At 45.8% G+C, this 21,801-nt stretch overlaps 1 protein-coding gene across 4 annotated transcripts in view; it reads left to right on the top strand.

The window, feature by feature from the left end:
- The window catches only part of TSPAN15 (tetraspanin 15), a 47,866-nt gene that overhangs the window by 9,508 nt on the left and 16,557 nt on the right, over window positions 1–21,801 (top strand). For all 4 annotated transcript variants that reach the window (XM_006915559.3, XM_015592159.2, XM_015592161.2 and 1 more), the window contains exons 2-3: window positions 14,526–14,711; window positions 15,960–16,034. In XM_006915559.3, the coding sequence (XP_006915621.1) occupies window positions 14,526–14,711; window positions 15,960–16,034 (261 nt within the window). The remainder of the gene's footprint in view (window positions 1–14,525; window positions 14,712–15,959; window positions 16,035–21,801) is intronic.

Here is a 21,801-nt window from a genome sequence, read left to right as displayed (position 1 = left end):
ACCACACAGCAAGTGCCACTGGTTCTAAAACTGTGGCCAATGGGACGGCCCCCGTCATTCAGAGAGGACAGTGGGCACTACTCAGTGATTTCACCCCAGTACCACTCTCTCCAGCTGGGATGTGAGTGTCCCTCCTGTGAACAGGCCTGCTGCTGCACCTGGGGACAGGGGCCTGATGGGTGACTTATCACAGACTGGCCTTCTCTGCAGGGCCTGAAAACTCAGGCAGCAAGAACCCTGGTCTATGCCTCTGGCCTGATTCTACTTAGCCTCCGACCAGGGATTGCTATTTGCTTGGTCCTGTGCTGGTCTGAGGGTACAGACGAGCCAGCCCTGTCCCTGTCCCTTGGCAAGCTGGCACTCACTGAGTCTTGGCTGAGTGCTCAGGACAGCTGCAGACATTCTGTGATTAGGGTGGGGCTGCCAGCGGCTCACAGGAGGCTCTTGCAGGAACACTTAGTCAGCAGTGGACAGTGGGCTCTAGGCTCCCATTGGGGCTGCAGCCACTTGACTCTTCCTATCCTCAAGCAGAGTGGACTCATGATCAGAGCAGAAATGAGATGAGGACAGGAGTTGTTCGGAGACCACAGTCTCTGACACAGGAGTGGGGTCTGTTTCTGTCTTCGCTGATGCGGTCTCCTCTGGTGTGGGCTCACTTAGAATTCAACTTTTTCTTTTGCAGTTAGAAAGACACCGCCACACACACACACACACACACACACACCCACACACCCACACACACACACACACACACACCCCGCTGCCCTCTGTTTAGTCTGGTGATACCTTTACTTCTGTCTTCTTAAAGCTAACAGTTAATGAGTGCTTCCTATGTACTACTGGGTGCTAGGCTGAATTTTCTAGACATTCTTTCATATAATCCTCCAGCAACCCTGAGAGGCAGCACCATTATGGCCCCATTCTACGCTGAGGTTCAGAGAGGTTAGGGAACTTGCAAGTAGATGAGAAGCCTCACTCTCTTCTTGCCAGACTTCTCGGCACCTTCCTGTCTCAAGTGTTCATCCTCGGCAGAAGGACATCTGTAAGAGAGGTGGGCTGTTTTGGAGTGGGTTGTTTGCTCATCTGTTTAGTCACTTAGTCACTCACCTAACATTTCCTAGGCATATGGGGGTCTTCTGATTCTCCTCAAAGTTCCGCTTAGAGGAGCAAGGGCCCTGGAGTGGGGACCAGCCTCCTGGGCAGGGGCCCTGGGCTCCCCCAGGGAGGGGCTATCCTCTGTGGGAAGGGAGGGAGCAGACCTGAAGTGGCATAAGGAACTGAGGCCAGGTCCTCATCGGTATCTCTGGAGCTTCAGGAAGGCAGAAATGGAGCCGGCATCACTGTCCTTCAGAAACACGTTTCATTTTATTTATTTATTTTTTAAGGAGAGGATATGCCAGAGCGTGAGAACTCTTGCTTCTGATGAGGGAAGGCAGCTCATCGTAGAGGGAGCACTGGCCTGGGAGTCTGGAGACCTGGGTCACAGCTGCTGACTGATGGCTGAGACGCTGTGTGACCTTGTGGGAGTGACAGCCTGTCTCTCCGCCTCAGATTCCCATCTGCAAAATAAGGGGGTTGGGCCTGAACAGCACCTATCTGCTTAGTCTGTGGGTCCACAAGATGGTTTTAGGTGGTTCTGGGGGAACATTTTAAAATTTACTACGTATGCATTAAGTGTAATGCATATTAAAGAAAATCATTAGTACTTCAAATCTGTGATTTCATAGATATTGATTAGGTTAGGTCAGGACCATATTTATTTTAGTAAGGAATGTCTGTCAGTTAAAGAGTGGCACCTCCTGGTCAGGTGTAGGCACTTAACAGGTCTTTATATCTGCTGATTTTAAAGAAAGAACGGGGATTCTTATGTATTAATAGCACCTTTCAGTTTACAAAGGAGTTTCTCCATCTCTTGGGGTCCTCTGAATAACCATTGGGCAGTTGTTACCATTTCTGTTTCACAGCAGGGTCCCCCGATGCCCAGAGAGGGAAGTGGTCTGTCCAAGGTCGCACAGCTCCTAAGTGGTAGAGTGCCTCACCTGGCACATGCCCTTTATCAGTCACAGCCGCCTAGCCGTAGGGAGAGCACGTCCTCTCACAACTGGAGGTTTCAGCACCTGGGTTTTATTGCGATGTTGGTTCGTTGTGTGCATCTTCTCTTATCCTGATCATCTTAAAGCAGAGGAGGAGGGTTTTGAGAGTGACAGATGACTCTCTCTCTCCCTTCCTTCAAGCCTCTTCCCCAAGCACAGGGAGCAGAAGCGTGTCCTAAAGCCCTCAGATCCTGTTTCCTAGCGGGCTCTCTTGGATGTATAATAGGTAGGTTCCTGGCACAGTCTATATTTAGCTCCAGTCAGCAGTTAGTGAAACATCTGGTTAGGGCATTAGTTCCAGGCCAGAGGAGGCCGCCTGTTCCAGGCCTCTGGTCAGTGGGCCCCGCCGTGGCCACGTAGTCTTCCCAGGACAAAGGGAGACTCAGAACTGTAATCAGAGCTTCTCTTGGAAGAAATGGAACTTGGATCTTGCTTGCTTTCTCAACATTTTTATTGTAAAAAAGTTTAAAACATAGAAAAGGCAAAAGAATGTTACAGTGAACACTCATATGCCCAGCAACCAGAATCAATAATTTTAATACTTGGCCATGTCAGCGTAAGTTGCAGACATCATAACACTTCACCCCAAATATCCCAGGATGCATCTCTTAAAAAAAAACATGCTTGGATATAACCATACTATTATCATGCCTAAGAAAATACCAAGTTTATATGAAAACTTCTGCGATTGTTCCTAAGATGTTTCTCATAGTGCATTTAAAAAAAAATCAGGATCCAGCATGATAGCTCATGCATTGCATTGGATCTCATTGTAACAAAAACATGAGAGGTGACCCCTGAAGCCCTGAATGTTATGGACTCCTGGGGAGGATGGTCCTGTGTTACTTGCCTGCATTTGCGTGATCCACCAAGACCTACTGGGACCTTGCCCTCTCCTTGCTTAGAGAAATTCAGAAAGTGGGTAGAGAAAGGCTTGCTGGGCCTGGAACACAGTGTGGACCTGTGGGGGCCCCTGTGTAAGCCCGCTTCCTGTTGGAAGAAGAGATGCTTGGTGGCTCGATGCCAGAGCTGAGTGCCCATCCTTAATCACCAGCTGCACGTGCTGAGCCCTGTGCCAAGTGCTGAGGGGAAGGAGTGCTCTAAAGAGCTGGGGGTTCAGGGCTGGCTGCCCACAGTCTGCTGGGAGGAGACCCATCATACCCTGGTGTTGCTGGGTCACGGACGCCGTGTTTGCCAGCGACCAGTGTGTAGGAGGCTTTTGGGAAGTCAGTGTGCCCGGGGTGTGTGTGGTGGAGCCTCTTTGTTGCTTGGTTCCGATGCTTGAGGTATGGCTGGGGTGGGGCCAGAGGAGTCCCCTTCTTTCATGCAAGATGGGACATACTAAATCAGTAGTTCCTCATCAAGCTGAGATAGTGGAAATGAACTTTTTTGGGTAAGTTTTAAACTCACAGAAAAGTGGAAAGAAAAGGTCAAAGAACACCTGCATACCTTTGTGTTACCAATTGTTAACATCTTGTCTTAATCTCTATTTCTCTCTCTCAATAAATACACTTCTTGTTTTCATTGCCAACCCAGCTGAAAGGAAGCTGCGGCCATTGTGATCTTATTCTTAGATACCCCAGCATTCGGCTTTCCAAAAGGGGCATTCTCCCACATGCTGCCATTGTTCTGAAAAAGAATCTCCATTAAATAAAGCACCATTTATGCAGTCCATATCCAGATTTCCCCAGTTGTTTTCCAGATGATTTTTTGCGGGATGTTTTACCCAATCCAGGATGCAGTCTAGGTTCACACATTGTTTTGGCCATGACATATCTCTTTAATCTTTCCTGGTATAGACTGTCCTCGCTGCTTTTGATTTCCTTGAAGCCTCCAGGCCAGTTGATCTGCAGAACATCAGAGTTCTGGATTTGTTTCCTCGCTTCCTCATAATTAGGTTCGGGCCACACATTTTCTGCGTGAGTGCTGCACAGGGGATGTGCCAGGAAGTACAGGATGCCACCAGTTAAGAGGAGCATGATGTCCTGCCACCCCGCTGCTGGCCATGCCAAGCTTGACCGCCAGCCCTCTCCATTGTAAATGTGCAACATTATAAATGTGACAACAAATGTGTGAGCTGTGGGGTGACATTGGGGCTGTGTGAATACTCTGGTGAAAGAATGTTTGAAAGCAAATCTGAATGTGTAGCTCCTCTGCTTATATTATTTCCGTGATTTCTCTGTTCTAATTTCAAAATTTATTGAGGCTGCCTACTTCTCGCCACCATTACGTGCCTGCCCTGATCCAGGCTACTGTCACCTCGAATCTGGGTTACTGCTGTGGATTCCTGACTGCTCTCCCCTCTGGCTTCCAACCCCGAGTCTGTTCTCAGTGCAGCAGTCAGTAACTCATTTAAAAATCGAAGTCAGATCAGATCACTGCTCTGCAAACTTCTAGTGTCTCCCCTGCACTCAGAGCAAAAGTCAGAGTCCTCACAATGGCTTAAAAGCCCCTCCCCACATCTACCTGGCCTTGCCCCGCACCTCATCTACACCCACCTGCTCTATCATGCTGTAGCAGCTATTCCTTGAACTCATGTGTATGTTCCAAGGTGTTGGTAGCTTGGACATTTGTCCATATATACACATGGATGGTAGAGAGCCCGCCCCTACTTAAGTCTTTGTGATTAAAAATGACAGTTCCACCCCTGGCTTCCCTGGCTTCCTTTCCTGTTTTGTTTTTGTTTTGTTTTTTTCTCAATAATACTTGTAACCATGACATACTGTGTGTGTTTCTTGTTTGTCTCTTCCCAACTAGAATGTGCTTGGTTTGGTTTGATGCTATGGCTATACTCCCTGCCCCCTTCCTAAAACAGCTGCTTCAGAGATCTTGGGGGAGGAGGGGTCTGTGAAGTCAAAACCATTTTCATGAGAATACTAAGATGTTATGTGCCTTTCCCACTCTCATTCTCTCAACAGTGTACAATGCAGTATTTTAGGGGCTCAGGAGGGTGATGTGGCAACAGATTGATTGAGGAGCAGCTATGAGAATCCAGCTGTCTTCTCATCAGCCAGATGTTAATATTTGCAAAGATGTAAAGCCCATGCCACTCTTCTCAATTTTTCTTTTTTGGAATTTTTAAATAAAAAGTATGCTATTTACATTAACATGTGACTCATTTCTAAATGAGCTAAATATTTAAAATATATGTTTTAATTTCTTAGATAATAAACAGTAAATAATTGATAGATACGACCCATGAAAACAAAGGTTCTAGGGTCCTCAAAATGTTTGAAGAGTCAAAACGAGTATTGAGATCAAAAACTTTGAGGATAACTGACTTAAACAACCTCAGTAAAGGGATGTTAAATGAATGAATGAGATCTTTGGTTTAACCTGAGACCTGGCCTTGGTGGTCTGGCTTCTGTGAGCTTCCCTGGCCTCCTCCCGTCCCCCATCCACCTGTCCTTGGCTCCAGCTATGTTGACCTGCTGTCCCGGAAGCCCCTTCATGGGTATCGGAAACCCTTGTCCACTTCATAAATTCTTGCTTGTCCATTACATGCATTAAATGGACTCAGTTCAGACATCACTTCCTCCAAGGAGCCTCCTTGATCACCCATCTTGCCCATGATTTAGCATGTCCTCCTCTCTGGCCCCTCTGTATACTCAATTACCTCTATGCCAGTGCTTCCCTATCTCTTCTGCATTTGTTGGTGTGCTGATGTGTCTTACCAGACTGAGCTCCTTGAGGGCAGGAACTAGGTTTTATCCTTTTATTCCCAGTGCCAGGTACATGATAGGCACTTAATAAATGTATGCTGAATCAGTGAGTGCTGCCTTGGAATTCAGAACAGGAGTTCCCCTTCCTCTGAATTATGCTTGGACCAAAGTGCCTCTAAAGAGGAAATGGTTTGTGGCATCTAATTTGAGCATTGCATCAATATTATGTCTTTGCTGGGCAAGGGGAAGTTCCTTTACTGAGTGTCAGGTTTTATGGCATCTTGCTTGAAGGGCACCGTGGTTCATTAGGACACTGTGAATTGGCATGGGCCCTAACCACTTTCCATATAGCTCCTGTTGGGAGAGCGTGGTCTGGGAGCTGAGCCATCAAAGTTCCTGTGAACTTATAGCACTAATGCATTTGCATACTGTGCACAGACCGAAGTCATTGGATTCAAAGATGGTTTGTGTGTTGCTGGGTCTTGCCACCATGCTGTGCATGTAGTAGGTAATAAATACGCAGAATTATCTGTTCAATGGACATAGTTAATACTATAAATATCAGTACCAGTGAGGGCTACTCACTGTTGATTTCATAGGTGATCCAAATGAAAAGAGATCCTTATAGCTGGGTGATCCAGGAAGGCTTACTGGGGGAGCTAAGCTTTGGAGATGGTTATTGGCTCCTTTTGGCTTTATTATTTCCAAAACAATGGTTGGTCTCCTTTCCGTGGCTGCCGTGGGAGGCAGTGCTGGAGATGTGGACCTTGACTGAGACTGGACTGGGGAAGGACACCTCTGTCCCCTGTCAGGCCTCTCTCCTGCAGAAGTGTGACATCCCTGAACCAGGTGGGCAAGCAGGCGTGGACCCATGGAGAACTCAGGTGAGGAGGAGACATTGGGCCGCCCACAGTCTACTGACAGCTGGGATTCTAAGAGGGGCATGATTTTCCGTAGACTCCTGGTGCGGGGAAGGGACTCCAGGAATTGTCATAGCCATCTCCCTCCATTTTGGGGTAGGAAAACTGAGGCCCAGAGAGGGGAAGGGACTTGCCCAAGGTTGCATGGGAGCTAGTGACAGAGCCGGGATTAAAGTCCAGAGCTCCCATGCCCCTACTCAGGGCTCCTAATGTGCAATGCTGCCTCCTTTTCCCCTTTGTCCTTTGACCTCTGCGGAGTCATGAGCTCTTAGAGTGGGTCTGCTTATATTCTTTAAGGCCCTGCACATGCCAGGCACTGACACTTGTAATCTGATCGCCTCCTCTGTCCTCCAACCCTAGATTAGTGGCAAAGGACTCAGTTCAGATGTGGGATTTTAATTAATAAAAATTAATTTAATTAATTTTTTCTTAGGTATAAAACTACGTCTAACATTAAAAACAAGTAGCATGAGACAGTAAGTCCTATCATTGCCAAAACTGTATAGAGACAGCCCTTAATTTATGTATGCTCAACTCAGCCAGGTGTCCCCTGGGAAATGGCCCTCCTGGCTGTGAGGCTTTACCACCTTCTGTACCTGCTGCTGGAATTTCCTTCATCTCTTCATCCCCACCCCCTCCCCCCCATGCCTGCTCCCCTGCTGCCTGTTCCCTTTCGGGCGGCTCCCTCCTTTATTGTGACTTCCCTTCTCAGCAGCCCAGAGGGCCAGGAAGAGGTAAGATCCCTGGGGACCCCATCTTCCTCTCCCTTTCTCTGAAATGCCTCTTGTCCTCACTTCCGGTCTCATGAGATAACTCCCACATTATCTCTGGGAAATACCTCAGGCCAGGGGAACACTGGGTCCTGCCTGGTCCAGTCCTGGTGAACAAACATGGGCTCTGAAAGGCTGCTGGGACCTGAACTGGAAGCCTTTGTGTGGGACAAAGCTCCCTTGTCACCTTTGTGAGCCTGCATCTTCTTTTAAAGTGTCTGAGAGAAGGGAAAACCTGGGCCGTCTTACCCATTCCTGCCAGTGGCAGGCAGCCATGAGTATTGGAGCCTTAGCCAACTGGGCCAGAAGAAGAAGGAGAGAGGTGACCAGCAGTGGTTTGGCACAGGGTGTACTCCCGAGTGTACAGGATGCAGGGGCACAGGGTGTACGCCAGCGGGAAACACCCCCACTCAATCCTGCATAACTCTTCATCCCTAGAGTCCCCAAGCCTATATCCCAGAATCGCAGTCTGCATTCTCCATTCCTAGCCTTTCTGTTAGAGCTCCAGCCCTAGGCCTAGGGTGCTGCCCGTGGTGGCCTGAGCAGGAAGTCCCCACAGCCAGAGCCACACATCTTGGGTGTATTGTGGGGAGCACTGGCTTCTATTCTGATTGGCCTCTGGCTAATGAATCAGCCTGGCCTGAGGGCTGGCTTGGGACCCACCTAGGGCTGGGATCTGGGAAGATAATCACCCTGACACCACAGGACCACTGCCCTGGGAGGCAGGTTTCGGTTCTTGGTTCAGACGTGTGAAAGGTGGAGGAGAGAAAGAGAAGTTCAGAAAAGGAGAAGAAAGAAAGCCAGGGACAGGAGTGTGCTGGGTAGAGGTGATTTGCTCTTGACTCCCCTTTTTTCCTTGGCTATTTCCACAGTTTTCAGATTAACCACGAGCTACTCTTATCCTTCAACCTTGGAACGCTCTGTTGTAGAATGGGATCACCAGAGTTTGTTCTTTGGGCTTATAGTCATCTGAAGCAATATCGCTTCTCAGATTTATTTCTCCAACAGCTTTATTGGACCAGTCCCTGTGCTGATGGAGGGTCCAGTTGGTGTGAAGTCTAACTCTGTGCATCCTTCAAGGCTCAGCTCCAATGGGCCTTCTCTGATTTTCCAGGAGGAAATAGCTGCTCTGCCTCTTGTCTCAGAATATCCTTAGTAGTTATTTTTACACCACTTCCCATCTGCCTGTCCCCAAACTTCCCAAGGAGAGGCCGTGCTTGGTCAGGGCTTTGTACGTTTGTAGGGGACTTGGTTAGAAAGTCCACCAAGCCTTGTCTGGGTTGAGTAGCTGGGACTTGCAAACCTCCCAGCTTAGCTCTTTCACAGCCTGGAATGTGCTATGAGTGCGCTATGAGGTAGTCTTTTAATTTTTTATTTTGCCACAGGAATGTGGAAGATCGTCTAGGGTGAGAGAGGAAGTGACAAGATAGACGTCTAAGACACTTCACAATGTAGAGAACAGACCACATGTGGGAGTCTTAAATGTCCCTGTTGGTGTCAGGAGGCTAGCAAAACAGACTGGTGTGCCCACTTTGCTCTTAGATTTGTTTTCCAAAGGCCATGTTTTCCACGCCTGGAGGGTCCGCACAGGCAGGCCTGGGAAATACTTTCGGAAGTCTCTCCCCAGCTCTGCCTGGATAGTCATGGAAAAGCTTGAGAGAAGTGGAGAGAGCACTGCTATTAGAGAAGTCATAATAACGAAGACATAAATAAAGGAGTGAACCATGCTCGTGGGCAGGAAGACCTCATGAAGACATCGGTTCTGCACAAAGAAATCTATGGATTCCTTGCAGTTCCAGTCAAACCTCAGCAGGGTTTTGTTTGTTTGTTTGTTTGGTGGAATTCCATAAGATGATTCAAAAAAAATATATGGAAGAGTCAACATCCAAGAATATCCAGGACACTTCTGAAGAAGACAGGAGAGAGGGACTTGGCCTACCAGATGCCAAAATGTATTCTAAAGCTATAGTCACTATAATAGAGATGTTTGTTTAGGGGCAAATTGACTGATGGAAGATAGGAAGCCAGAAACAGATCTGGACATATGTGGGACCTCAGTGTATGACAGTAGGGTCATAGCAGATCAGTGGGAAGAGAAGAGCTGGTTAATAAATGGTGCTTACTACATGACAAACAAAAGCAGGCTGTGTCAGAGAATGTCATGGGTCAGGGACCGCATTTAACCAAGTTCTCTACACTTGACTCCAGTTTTTAAAAAAGAAGTCCAGGGTCAAGACAGCAAAATACCAGTGACAAAGACCAGGGACCGGCTCCTTTGTTGGCAGTGGGAGGCAGCCTCTGCTGCTTTCTCAAGGACTGGCTCTGATTTAGGGTTCAAGGCCCCCTATTCCTCAAACAGAGGCTACCTGAATTTGGACTGGAACCAGGTCAATAGAATCAGGGTCAGGGTCCCCAGAGCTTAGAGTACTGCCAGGTAGTCCTGGAGGTGGATCTGGCATTCTCCAGGGAGACCGAATGGACCCTACATCAGTTTGGGTTGGGGGCATTGCCAGGGCCTTCTGGATCTGGTCTGTCCTGCTTTCTTTATGGGAAAGAAGGGCGGGTCAACAGGAACTGAGCTGTCTCAGGGAAAGTGGGAGAAGAGATTCTTTTCTCCCAAATGAAGTCAGTGAATATTAATTGAACCTCCTCTAGCTAGTGGCAGGATGATTAGGGCACATGATTTTTTAAATAAGGATGGAAGAAAAGGAACAATGTGAGAGTGGTAAGGGACAGCATCCCGTGAAATGTTCTAGAGCTGTGTGTGCTGTGCTAGATTTCAAAATCTCCGAGGCCCTGGAGTTTAGCTAGTTCCCACATCCCTTCAAACTAGAAACTCACAAAAGTACTTTGTTTGAGCCCAGCACAGAGCCCGGGAGCCTCAAGTGCCCCATGAGATAGTTCCAGAATGAAACAGTTCTTGGGGCCTTCCAGGAAACACTGGCTCCTCCAGGAAGCCCATCCTGAATTTCTGACAATTCTTTTCTCCCCCTCACTTTCATTCAAATTCCCAGAGCCCTCTGTATATCTCCATGGTAGGAATTGCAGCTCGCTTCCTATGAACTGGGGGTTCTACACTTCTTTTGTGCAAGGAACATTTTAGCTGGAAGGTAACAAAAGTTAAAATGGGACTTTTTTCTGCACCTCCAGTTCCTCCTGAAAGATCTCCTCTCCCCCAATGCCATCCATAGGACCGTAAAAGTCATTTCCAGCCTCTCTCAATTTCCCCTTCCCTGGTCTTACCCCCTATCTAGTCCTGTGACCCCTTGTGAACTCAGGGCTTGGAATATAATAGGTGCTGGGTTTTGCCTTCTGGAGTGAACATGGGCCTTGCAGTTCCCCTCTAAGTGCAGACTTGCCCCAGCTGGGGGTGAGCCAGTCTGGGGAAGGGATCAGTGAGCAGATGCTTCCTGAAGGAGGAGACACAGGTGCTGGGATGCCTCACAGGGCCTCCTGCTTCCCAGTAGCTGCGTAGAGCTGGGCCTCTCCCTGCAGAGGAGGAAGCTGGGTCCCAGGCTGCAGGGCTCAGAAGAGACTTTCAAGTCCCTTTCTTGCTGGGTCAACAGGGCTCCTGTGCAGCTTGTTGAAGACACCACCACATGGCTGTCAAAGTCTGGGGAGTTGGGCCTGGCCTGTGGGCTGCAGCAGCATGTTCTTTCCCAGTTCGGCCCCAAATGGGCATGGCCGTGTGCTCCCTGTCCTCAGCCCTGTTTAGCTGAAGCTGTCTTGCTTGACAAATAGGCCATTTGCTTCCTGCGCTGTAGCTGGAGTGGTTGGCCGCCTGGTGAAAGGCTATAATTACCAGAGAAGAGTGGATGGGATTGCACATTGGCATTGACAGTTAATTTTATGTTCAGATGGCAACATAAAATATTATGTAAATATTATGTAAATATTATTTGGAAATCTTGAAGTTCTTGGGAGGGGTTATGTTGGCCTCTCCCCATGTCCACTGCCCCTTGGACATTTGAACGAGGAGTCCAGATCAGCCTATGCTGTGTGGGGAGCAACGGTGAGGGCTGCCAGGCTTCTCTGAGGGCTGGGGTGACAGCACTTCTGCTGGACCAGGAGAAATGCGCCTGTGACGGCTGGGTACACAGTGAGGGGTGTGTGTGTGTGGGGGGGTGGGGTGGGGTGGGGAGTCAGGAGGCTTGGGTTTGCATTTGCCATGGTAGCTTTTCCTATGGCTTTAGTGGCCTAGAAATGTTGTAAGGCTCACTAGCAAGGAAAATGTGATGCTTTGCAACAGGAGGGAGATCAAACCAAAGGAAGTTTTGTTTCCTGTCGGCAAGACTGTTCTGGAATGGGCCTTGGGGCTCTGGAGAGCTTGTAAAAATAGAATAAGCCACTGACTGCCTTTATGGAGAGGGCTGGGGTCAGTTCTGCTCGGAATTGGGGCTAGCGACAGCTCTGGTGTTTTGGAGATGGTTTCCAAAGCAGGGTACTACCCCAGAAACATAGCCTCAAGTGGGGAATGAGGGAGGGGGCCAGCTAGGACCTGGGTCCATCCTGCCAGATAGGTTTTTTTTGTTTTGTTTTGTTTTTGTTTTTTGTTTTTTTACAGTAGTAAACAGAAATCTCGAAAGTACATGAGTGAATACTGAAAATATTAAGATGTTCTCTTGTTAGTTCAGTGACAGCATGAGAATTACACTTTTCATCAAGATAGAAGATGAGACTCAACTTTGTAGCCCTTATGTATACCTCATTCTTGCATATTTAATTCACTCCCTGCCTGGCTCTAAAGACTTCACTTCTCTGTGGGATTCTTCTTGATCCATAATCCTCAGCTTTGGGGTGGAGAGATCTCTGGTCTCTGGTTCAGGGTTAGGGTTCCGTGAGTGATTTCTTCTAAGTGCAGTAATTCAGAAGGAGTGGATTTGACTTTTCAAAGCTGCTTACCCTTGTTTTCAGAGGACCCATGGGGGTTAGGCCAGCCTTGAACAATGATTTCACCATGTTCTGGGTTTTGGAGCCTGAACTGACAGGACAGGCCTCTGCTTAATCTTTTTTTTTTTTTTTTTTTTAAATAAAGGTAGACTTTCTTTCCTATGATCACCATTTTCCTTTAGACAGTTGTGTGTGTGTGTGTGTGTGTGTGTGTGTGTGTGTGTGTGTGTGTTCTGCCTTATAAATTTTAAAATTTGCCCAAGTGAGTGATTTTGATGACATCATTTCATTCACAGTTTTCCTGATATGGCCAACTTGTTAATGAGTAGCTCACAGCAGAGTTTGTCAATGCCTTTAGAACCTCCTGGCCCAGTATGTTGGAAAGATATCCCTTGTAGACTGGGTCTTAGTAATCCCAGATTATCTTTTCAAACCAAAGGAATGGCACTTAGCTTTGAAATACAGCAGATTGCTGGATCTAAGGGTGAGGAGGATGGCTTCCTGGTAATCCTCTGTTATCAGGTGTTTCCTAAGTAGCTTGGTCTGTTTGACTTTTGGCATTTTTGTCATTTGTCAAAGCTTAAAGGAAGCAGGCATTTTCCTTTACTCAGGACAATCTTAATGGTCTTTAGAAGGAAGTCAAGAGGATCTCCTTGGAGGGCACGCTATAGCCAGTTTAAGGCCGAGTAGACCAATGAGTAAGTGGAGGAGCAGCCTCTTTAGTGTTCCGGATGTTGACTCAAGGGTAGCTATGCTCATGGCATATTTTGCCAACATCTTGTCTGTATTATTCCTCACTTCCTTTAGTCAGGCCTTAGCTGACAGCAGCATGGCTTTCGGTTATTCTCCCACATTGCCTTATGCTCAGTGGAGAAGTCTAGTTTATCTAAAGAATTGCCCCTGCCCTTGGGAATGTGTGGCTTGGAAAGTCAGAATCCTTAGCCAGGCAGGAGACTAGGTAGACAGCATCAGACGCAAACTCGAGGGGGTCTGTTGGGAAGCCCGGCTTGCATCCATTCAACAGTCATTGGTTGTAAAGGCTGTTTGAAATTCCTAAATGTCAGGACTCTTCTGGGTGCTGGGGATGCCTGAAGCAGTGGAAAAATCCCTCCTGGCATGGAGCTTATTTTCTTGTGGGGAAGACAAACAATTAAAAAATAAAAAGAAAAAAGTACATTAAATTCTGGTAAGTGCAAAGAAGAAAAATAAAATGGGGAAATAGGATTAGGAGTTCCAAGGGAGAGGGACTTTCTACTTTTAAATAAGATGGCCTGGAAAGGGCTCTCTGTGCAGGTGACAACTGAGCAAAGGCAGGAAGGGTGTGAAGGAGCGAGCAGTGTGGATGTCAAGAGAAAGAGCATTCCAGGCCATGGGGACAGGCCGTGGAAAGGCCCGGGTTCTCTGACCCTCTAACCAGTGGCATTTCCCCTGACTCACCCATACTTTTCTCTAAAGCAGCATTTCCAGATTGGGTCTGTATTAGTTTGCCAGGGCTGCCATAACAAAGTGCCACAGACTGGGTGGCTTAAACAACAGAAATTTATTGTCACAGTTCTGGAGGCTAGAAGTCTAAGATTAAGGTATTGCAGATTGGTTTCTTCTGAGGCCTCTCTTTGGTTTGTAGATGGCTGCCTTCTCCCTGTGTCTTTACATGGTCTTCCCTTTGTGTATGTCTGTCCTAATCTCTTCTTATAAGGACATCAGTCATATTGGATTACTGCCCACCCCAACAACAGAAATTTATTGTCACAGTTCTGGAGGCTAGAAGTCTAAGATTAAGGTATTGCAGATTGGTTTCTTCTGAGGCCTCTCTTTGGTTTGTAGATGGCTGCCTTCTCCATGTGTCTTTACATGGTCTTCCCTTTGTGTATGTCTGTCCTAATCTCTTCTTATAAGGACACCAGTCATATTGGATTACTGCCCACCCGTATGACCTCATTTTAACTTAATTACCTCTTTAAAGGCTCTATCTCCAAATAGAGTCACATTCTGAGGTACTGAGGGTTAAGACTTTAACATACGAATTTTAAGGGAATAACAATTCAGCCTCTAACAGGTTCCCTCATGTATAGTCATCTGGGGTGAGCCCCCCCAAAGGCAGGCATCATAGCCCCCCAGATGAAGCCTTTGTAGGAAAATCAAGTGACAGGCAGTCCTTCCCCTCTCTTACTCCCTGCTTTCTTGCTGCAGCTGATCGGGTCTCTGGTCCTGTCTGTGGGGATCTACGCAGAAGTCGAGCGGCAGAAATACAAAACCCTTGAAAGTGCCTTTCTGGCCCCGGCCATCATCCTCATCCTGCTTGGGGTCATCATGTTCATTGTCTCCTTCATTGGTGTGCTGGCTTCCCTCCGCGACAACCTGTGTCTTCTTCAAGTGGTAAGTCGGCCCCATGCACCCCTCAGCTGGTGGACGGGGGTCTTTGGAGTCCCCTAGATTGCTTGAGAGATTACCCCCTGGCCCTCGGACCACCCAGTTTTTTCAGTCCTTCCTTGCCTCAAACCCGCTCTTCTAGAGGGTTTCCTGGATCGGCCCAAGAGAGTGCCCAGACCACTTCCACTTCTGTGTATAAAGGCTGATTTGAATACCATTCTTCTTACTTACTTAAACCCTGTGTTGGAGGTGGGAGAAGCCACACTCAAATGAGAGGAGTAAAACCAAAAAGGTTGTTGATGGTGAGTCCTTAGGTCAGGTAGCCAGCAAACCCACACCTGGGTGCCAGGTTGTAGACAGCGCCCTTGGGCTCTCTCTCCTGCCACCTCCCAGCTGGACGCCTAGTATTGTCCTCAGTCTCTCTTCGTGATGGTCACCAGTAGTAGCCTCAGGCCAGAGTCCTTGTTGTGCTCTTGATCCAAGAAATCTTTCCTGGTAACTCTGGCCAAAGTCCCAGGACTCTGAAGGGCCTGCTTGGGCCAAGTGCCTGCCCTGGGTCAGGGGGTGAGGTTAGCCCCACCTGCCCCCTTACTGTGGGGATCCCCAAAGCTGTGGGTACCGAATAGGCAGATCCATTTGCTCTGTACCCACATGTGTGTTTGGCCTTACAGTCTCCCTCACATGGGAAGCCCCTAAAAGCCCCTATAGCAGGACCTTGGTGCTGCCTGAGGCTGGAAGTTGCTGACATTAGTTTGGACAATGCCTGTTCCTCAGTAAAAGGCAGGGGTACAGTGGAGTATGGATCCTCTAAGCCTCAGATATTCCCTCATCCACTATGGGAGTCTGGGAAGCCACTTCTTAGGGGCTCTGCCCACAGAGCTGGAAATTCTGCCCCACCCTGCCCATGAAGCCAGATCTGTCCCCTCTGGGTCAGCAAGAGCAAGGACCAGCTCCCCTTGTGAGCGGTGGGAGGGGTGTGTGTGTTTCTCCACCTAGACCCCGCTGAGGAGCCCTGGGACAAACTTTGATAATAATCTGGCTTGAACAGCTGAGTCACTCTTCCTGATCACTGGCTCCAGAGATGGCTTTCCCACGGAATGTCTGTCCACATCCTTTGTCCTCATAGGAGGAAGGGCGAGAGATTCAGGAGCAGTGAGAGCTCTGACAGAGATGATTCTCCTTATTGTACTTGACCTTGGAGCAGAAAGCACTTCCTCTGACCCTCTAGGTGAATCTCTGAATTTTGTTTTTCAGTTTATGTACATCCTTGGGATTTGCCTCATAATCGAGCTCATTGGTGGTGTGGTGGCCTTGATCTTCCGGAACCAGGTGGGCCTGTGGTGTATTTATCAGCCATGTGTATGCCAAACACCCACTGTGTGGGTGCCCTGGGCTGTAAACTGAGGGTGCACAGAGAGCAGAGTAGACAATTCCATTCTGTTGGGGAGATGGGCACTGGACATGGAAATCAGAGAACAGGAAAATAAGACAGGGTGACGGGACAGTGCCTGGGTGGAGATGGGGAGAATAATGATGAAGTAAGGAAAAGGAGACTACCAGGTGAGGCTCAGAGGGAGCAGAGGTCCAGGTAGAGGGAACTACTGAGGCAGAAAGGAGCTCGGCAGGTATATGGACCAGTGTGGAGGCTTCTTGGCTGAAGCCAGTGAGCGATGGGGAGGATGGAAGGTGGAGTTGGAGGGCTGGCCAGGATAGATCATGTGGGTCCTTGGAGGTCATGGTTTAGGAGCTGAGAATCTTCTCTAAAGACAGAGGAAGCCTTTGCAGAGTATTGTGGGGGAAGTGATGTGATCTGATTTACATTTTACTCACTTCTGGGTAGAGAGTGCATAGTAAGGAGCAAGGGAGGCATGCGGGGACACCAGCTGGGAGGCTGTGGTTGTCCAGGAAAGAGGAGATGATGGCTTGGACTGAGGTGGAGGCAGCGGGCCTGCGGGATTTTGTGTATGTTTTGGAGGCAGTGCCCAGGGGACTGTATTGTGCTGTATAATAGAGGTGAAGGCAAGAGAAAGGCTGAGAGGGCAATGCCTGTAATCACGGCCCTGGGAAAGTTTGTAGAATCAGGGTCCCTTTGATCTGGAAAGGTTCTCAGGGCTCCTGGTCTCTCACTTCTTCCATTGCAGGCCTTGTGTGCCTCATACATGTGTGACCTCTCTGACCCTCAGGCTCCTTAGGAGATCATGGTTCCTAGCTCATGGAGTTTGGGATGAGGATTTGATGAGTGAATACATGCGAAGAACCTGGCATGGTTCTGACCCTGGTGAACCCTCATTATATAATAGCTCCTCTGCCCCGAAGCCTGGAGAAGAGATGAGATTTGCCCAAGGTCCCACAAGAACAGGGCTGACTGCCAACCCAAGGCTCCTGTCATTTCCCTACGACCTTATTCCTTTGTCTTCCTCTCGGCTTTGGTGTTGGAGGCGGGGCTTGAGGACCAGGGCCTGTCTGCAGAAGTTCAGTTCTCTCTGTCCATTCCCCTGCCTCCCTGCCCCCGACCCATATAGCTTGGTTCCTGGCACACCCAGGCATCACTGTTGGGCAAGTACATCAGGGCTGTGGCCAAATTGTCTCTCTTGTCAGAAGCTGAGCCCAAGGCAGCAATTGCTATCCCAGACACCAGGCTGTGCAGATCCCTCAAATGACCCGGTATCTGACTCCTGCCAAACTCGTCATGGGTGCAGCTGATATTCTGGCCCAGATGAGAGCAGGGAGCACACCTGTTCTTCCTGGGTCTCCTGTGGGTGAGCCTTAACCACAGGTCTGTCTACACCCCTGGAATCCAGGGGTCTTTTCCCTGTTTTATGAGTCCCAGGAACAGGGAGGGCAGAGTCTCATTATATCAATGGAGTCATCAAGGCCCAGAGAGGTTAAGAAGCCCTCTCACGAGAGCGTAGTAAGATAGCAGCTCAGGCTTTTTCTCAGTTCTTCCCCCCCGACCCCCAGCTTTATTGTGGTATAATTGACAAATAAAATGGTAATATATTTAAAGTGTACAGTGTGATGATTCGATATATGCATACATTGCGAAATGATTATCATGTCCATCACCTCACATACTTGCCTTTTTTGTGTGTGAGAATGGTTAAGATATATTCCCTTAGCAAATTTCAAGTATACGATTTTCTTTAACTATAGTCACAATGCTATATAATAGATCCTCAGAGCTTATTAATCTTATACGTGGAAGTTTGTACCCTACAACAATCTTCCTATTTCCCCCACTCTCCAGCCCCTGGCAACCACTTTTCTGCTCTCTGATTGTATGGATTTTTTTTTTAAGATTCCACATATAAGTGATACCATATAATATTTATCTTTGGCTTATTTCACTCAGTATAATATCTTCTAGGTCCATCCATGTTGTCACAAATAGCAAGATTTCCTTCTTTTTATGGCTGAATAATATTCTATTGTATATATCTAATTAAGAAACATGAGGGTGAGGATATGTCTTTGAGACAGTGACTTTACTTCTTTTGGATAAATATCCAGAAGTGATTGTACCAACTTACATTTCCACCAACAGTGCATAATGGGCACAAGGGCACCCTTTTCTCCACATCGTCACATTTTTTATCTCTTATCTTTTTGATAATAGCCATTCTAACAGCTATGAGGTGATATTTTCATTGTGGTTTTGATTTGCAGTTCCCTGATGATTAGTGATGTTGAACATCTCTTCATATTGGGCATTTATATATCTTTTTTGGAAAAATATATATTCAGGTCCTCAGATAATTGTTGTTATTATTTGCTGCCGAGTTACAAGGATTACTTATATATTTTGAATATTATCCCCTTTTTGGATATATGATTTACAAACATTTCCTCCCATTCCTCAGGTTGCCTTTTTGGTTTTTCGATCATTTCCTTTGCTGTGCAGAAACTTTCTAATTTGATGTAGTCCCACTTGTTTATTTTTGCTTTCGTTGCCTATGCATTTGGTGTCAGATCCAAAAAATCATTACCAAGACCAATGCCGAGGAGTTATTCTCTATGTTTTCTTCTAGGAGTTTTACGATTTCAGGTCTTATGTTTGTCTATTTTGAGTCGATTTTTGTGTATGGTGTACGATAAGGATCCAATTTCATTCTTTTGAATGTGGATATTCAGTTTTCCCAGCACTATTTATTGATGAGACTGTCCTTTCCTTATTGTGTATTCTTGGAGCCTTTGTGGAAAATTAGTTGACCAAATGTGCGCGGGTTTATTGTGCGCAGGCCTTTGTCCTGTTTCATTGATCTTTGTGTCAGTTTTTATGTCAATACCATACTATTTTGATAACTATAATTTTATAATATAGTTTTGTTATATAGTTTGAAATCAGGAAATGTGAAGCCTCCGGCTTTGCTCTTCTTGCTTAAGATTGCTTTAGCTACTTGGATTCTGTTGTGGTTTCATACAAATTTTAGGATTTTTTTCTGTCTATGAAAAATGTCATTGGTATTTTGATAGGGATTACCTTGAATCTGTAGATTGCTTTGGGTAGTATGGACATTTAAATTTTTTTTGGTAAGCTTTTTTATTATATTTTTCTCATCTCCATTTACTAGTAGTATGGACATTTTAATAATATTCTTCCAGTCCATGAAAAAGAGATCCCTTTCTATTTATTTGTATCATCTTCAATTTCTTGATCAGTGTTTTAGTGTACAGATCTTTTACTTCCTGAGTTAAATTTATTCCTTACTATTTTATTCTTTTTAATGGTATTGTAAATGAGATTGTTTTATTAATTTCTTTTTTGGATAGTTCATTGTTAGTGTATGGAAATGCAACTAATTTTTTTATGTTGATTATTGTATTCTACAACTTTACTGAATTTGTTTATTTCTAATGATTTTTTGCTGGAGTCTATAGGATTTTCTATATATAAGATCATGTCATCTGCTAACAATTCTACTTCTTCCTTTCTGATTTGGATGCCCTTTATTAATTAATTAATTAATTAATTAATTTATGCCTAATTTTCTTTCTCTAGCTAGGACTTCCGGTACTATGCTTACTTACTTACTTACTTACTTACTTATTTTTGCCTAATTTTCTTTCTCTGGCTAGGACTTTCAGTACTATATTGAATAGAAGTGGTGAGAGTGAGCTCTTCATCTCTTCTTGATCTTAGAGGAAAGCTTTTAGCTTTTCACTGTCAAGTATGATGTTAGCTGTGAGTTTGTCATCTATGGCCTTTATTATGTTGAAGTACATTCTTTCTATACCTAATTTGCCTTTTCTGTGTCTATTGAGATGATCATGTGATTTTGAGCCTTCATTTTGTTTATGTAGTATGTCACATTTATTGATTTGCATATATTGAACCATCCTTCCATTCTACGGATGCATTCCACTCATTCACAGTATATGATTCTTTTAATGTGCTGTTAAATTCAGTTTGCTAATATTTTGAGGATTTTTGCGTTTGTGCTCATCAGGATATTAGCTTGTAGTTTTCTTTTCTTGTAGTGTCCTTGTTAGGCTTTGTTATCAGAGTAATGCCGGCCTCATAAATGAGTTTGGCAATATTCCTTCCTCTTCAATTTCTTGGAAGAATTTGAAGAAGATTGGTATTAATTTAAATGTTTGATATAATTCACCAGTAAAGCCATCTGGCCCTGGACTTTTCTCTATTAGGAAACTTTTGATTACTGATTCAAGCTCTTTATTCATTATTGGTCCGTTCAGATTTTCTATTTCTTCATGATTCAGTCTTGGTAGGCTATATGTTTCTAGGAATTTATGCATTTCTTCTAGGTTAACCAGTTTAGTTTGTTGGTATATAATTGTTCATAATGGTCTCTTATGATCCTTTGTATTTCTGTGGTATTGGTTCTATTGTCTCCTTTTTAAATTCTAATTTATTTATTTGAATTGTCTCTTTTTTTCCTTAGGTAGTCTAGCTAAATGGTTGTCGATTTTGTTTATCTTTTTAAAAAATCAGCTCTTCATTTCGTTGATCTTTTCTGTTGTCTTTCTAGTCTATTTCATTTATTTCTGCTCTGATCTTTGTTATTTCCTTCTTTCTACTTACTTTGGGCTTAGTTTGTTCTTCTTTTTCTAGTTCCTTGAGGTATAAAGTTAGATTATTTGAGTTTTTTTCCTTAATGTAGATGTTTATTACCATCAATGTCCCTCTTTTGCTGCAACCCATAAGTTTTGGTATAGTGTGTTTCCATTTTCATTTGTGTCCAGGTATTTTTTGACTTCCCTTTTGATTTCTACTTTGACCCCTTGGTTGTCTTCCCAATCTAGTCTTGGTACCTGCTCCTCCCTTTTTTTATTTTGTACTTTTCAGACCATCTGCTCTGTGCTGGCAGATCCAGGGTAATGGTTTGTTTATTAGCAGCCTTGAGGGGAGAGAGACATTAATTCCATGTGTCCATGGGGATGCTTTTCTGTGCAGCCAGCAGGGCTCCTGGCTGGCCCATGGCTTTCCAGAGATTATGGGTTAGTGCTTTCCTGGCTGCAGCCCAGGTCCAGGTCATTGTCAGCAGCATCAGTGATTTTTATAAATAATCCCTAAATGAATAGCAGTCTGGTTCCCATGTGCTTTCACAAAGGCAGGCTGATTTGTCATTTTCTAGTGTCCTGTAGGTCAACAGAGGCTGTGACACCACTCCTTTTTTTCCAGAGAAGGAGCTGAGTCAAGACGAAACCTTCAGGGGACCTTTAGTACTCAAAGCTCAGGATGCTGCAGGCCTGAGGTCAGGGGTAAAAGTTTCTAGTTATTCTCAAACCCTGAGGGCACCACGGGGTATGCGTTCCTTCTCCTTGGGGCCCTGTGAGGGGAGGGTCTTGGTGTGTAGCCCAGGAAGGACCCTCATCATCAGGGGTCTTAGCTGTTTTGGAGTTCACAGTGGGCCATGCTATCATGTCTGTGATACATAATTCAAAATAATTGAAAAATGAGATACAAGGTTACAAATGCAGTAAGATTTCCTCAATAAAAATAGGCCTGGAAAAATCTGGAAGGAAATAGAAATATTAACATATTAACTCTTATTTCCTCTAAGGGATGAAATTAGAGTGATTTTTATTTTCTCCTTTATATTTTTTCTTAGCTTTCAATTTTTCTCTTTCTTTC

The sequence above is a fragment of the Pteropus alecto genome, unplaced genomic scaffold (genome assembly GCF_000325575.1).
Source record: "Pteropus alecto unplaced genomic scaffold, ASM32557v1 scaffold155, whole genome shotgun sequence".
NCBI lineage: Eukaryota > Metazoa > Chordata > Mammalia > Chiroptera > Pteropodidae > Pteropus > Pteropus alecto.
The sequence above is the reverse complement of the archived record's forward strand: the minus strand, read 5'-3'. Positions and strand labels throughout refer to the sequence as shown.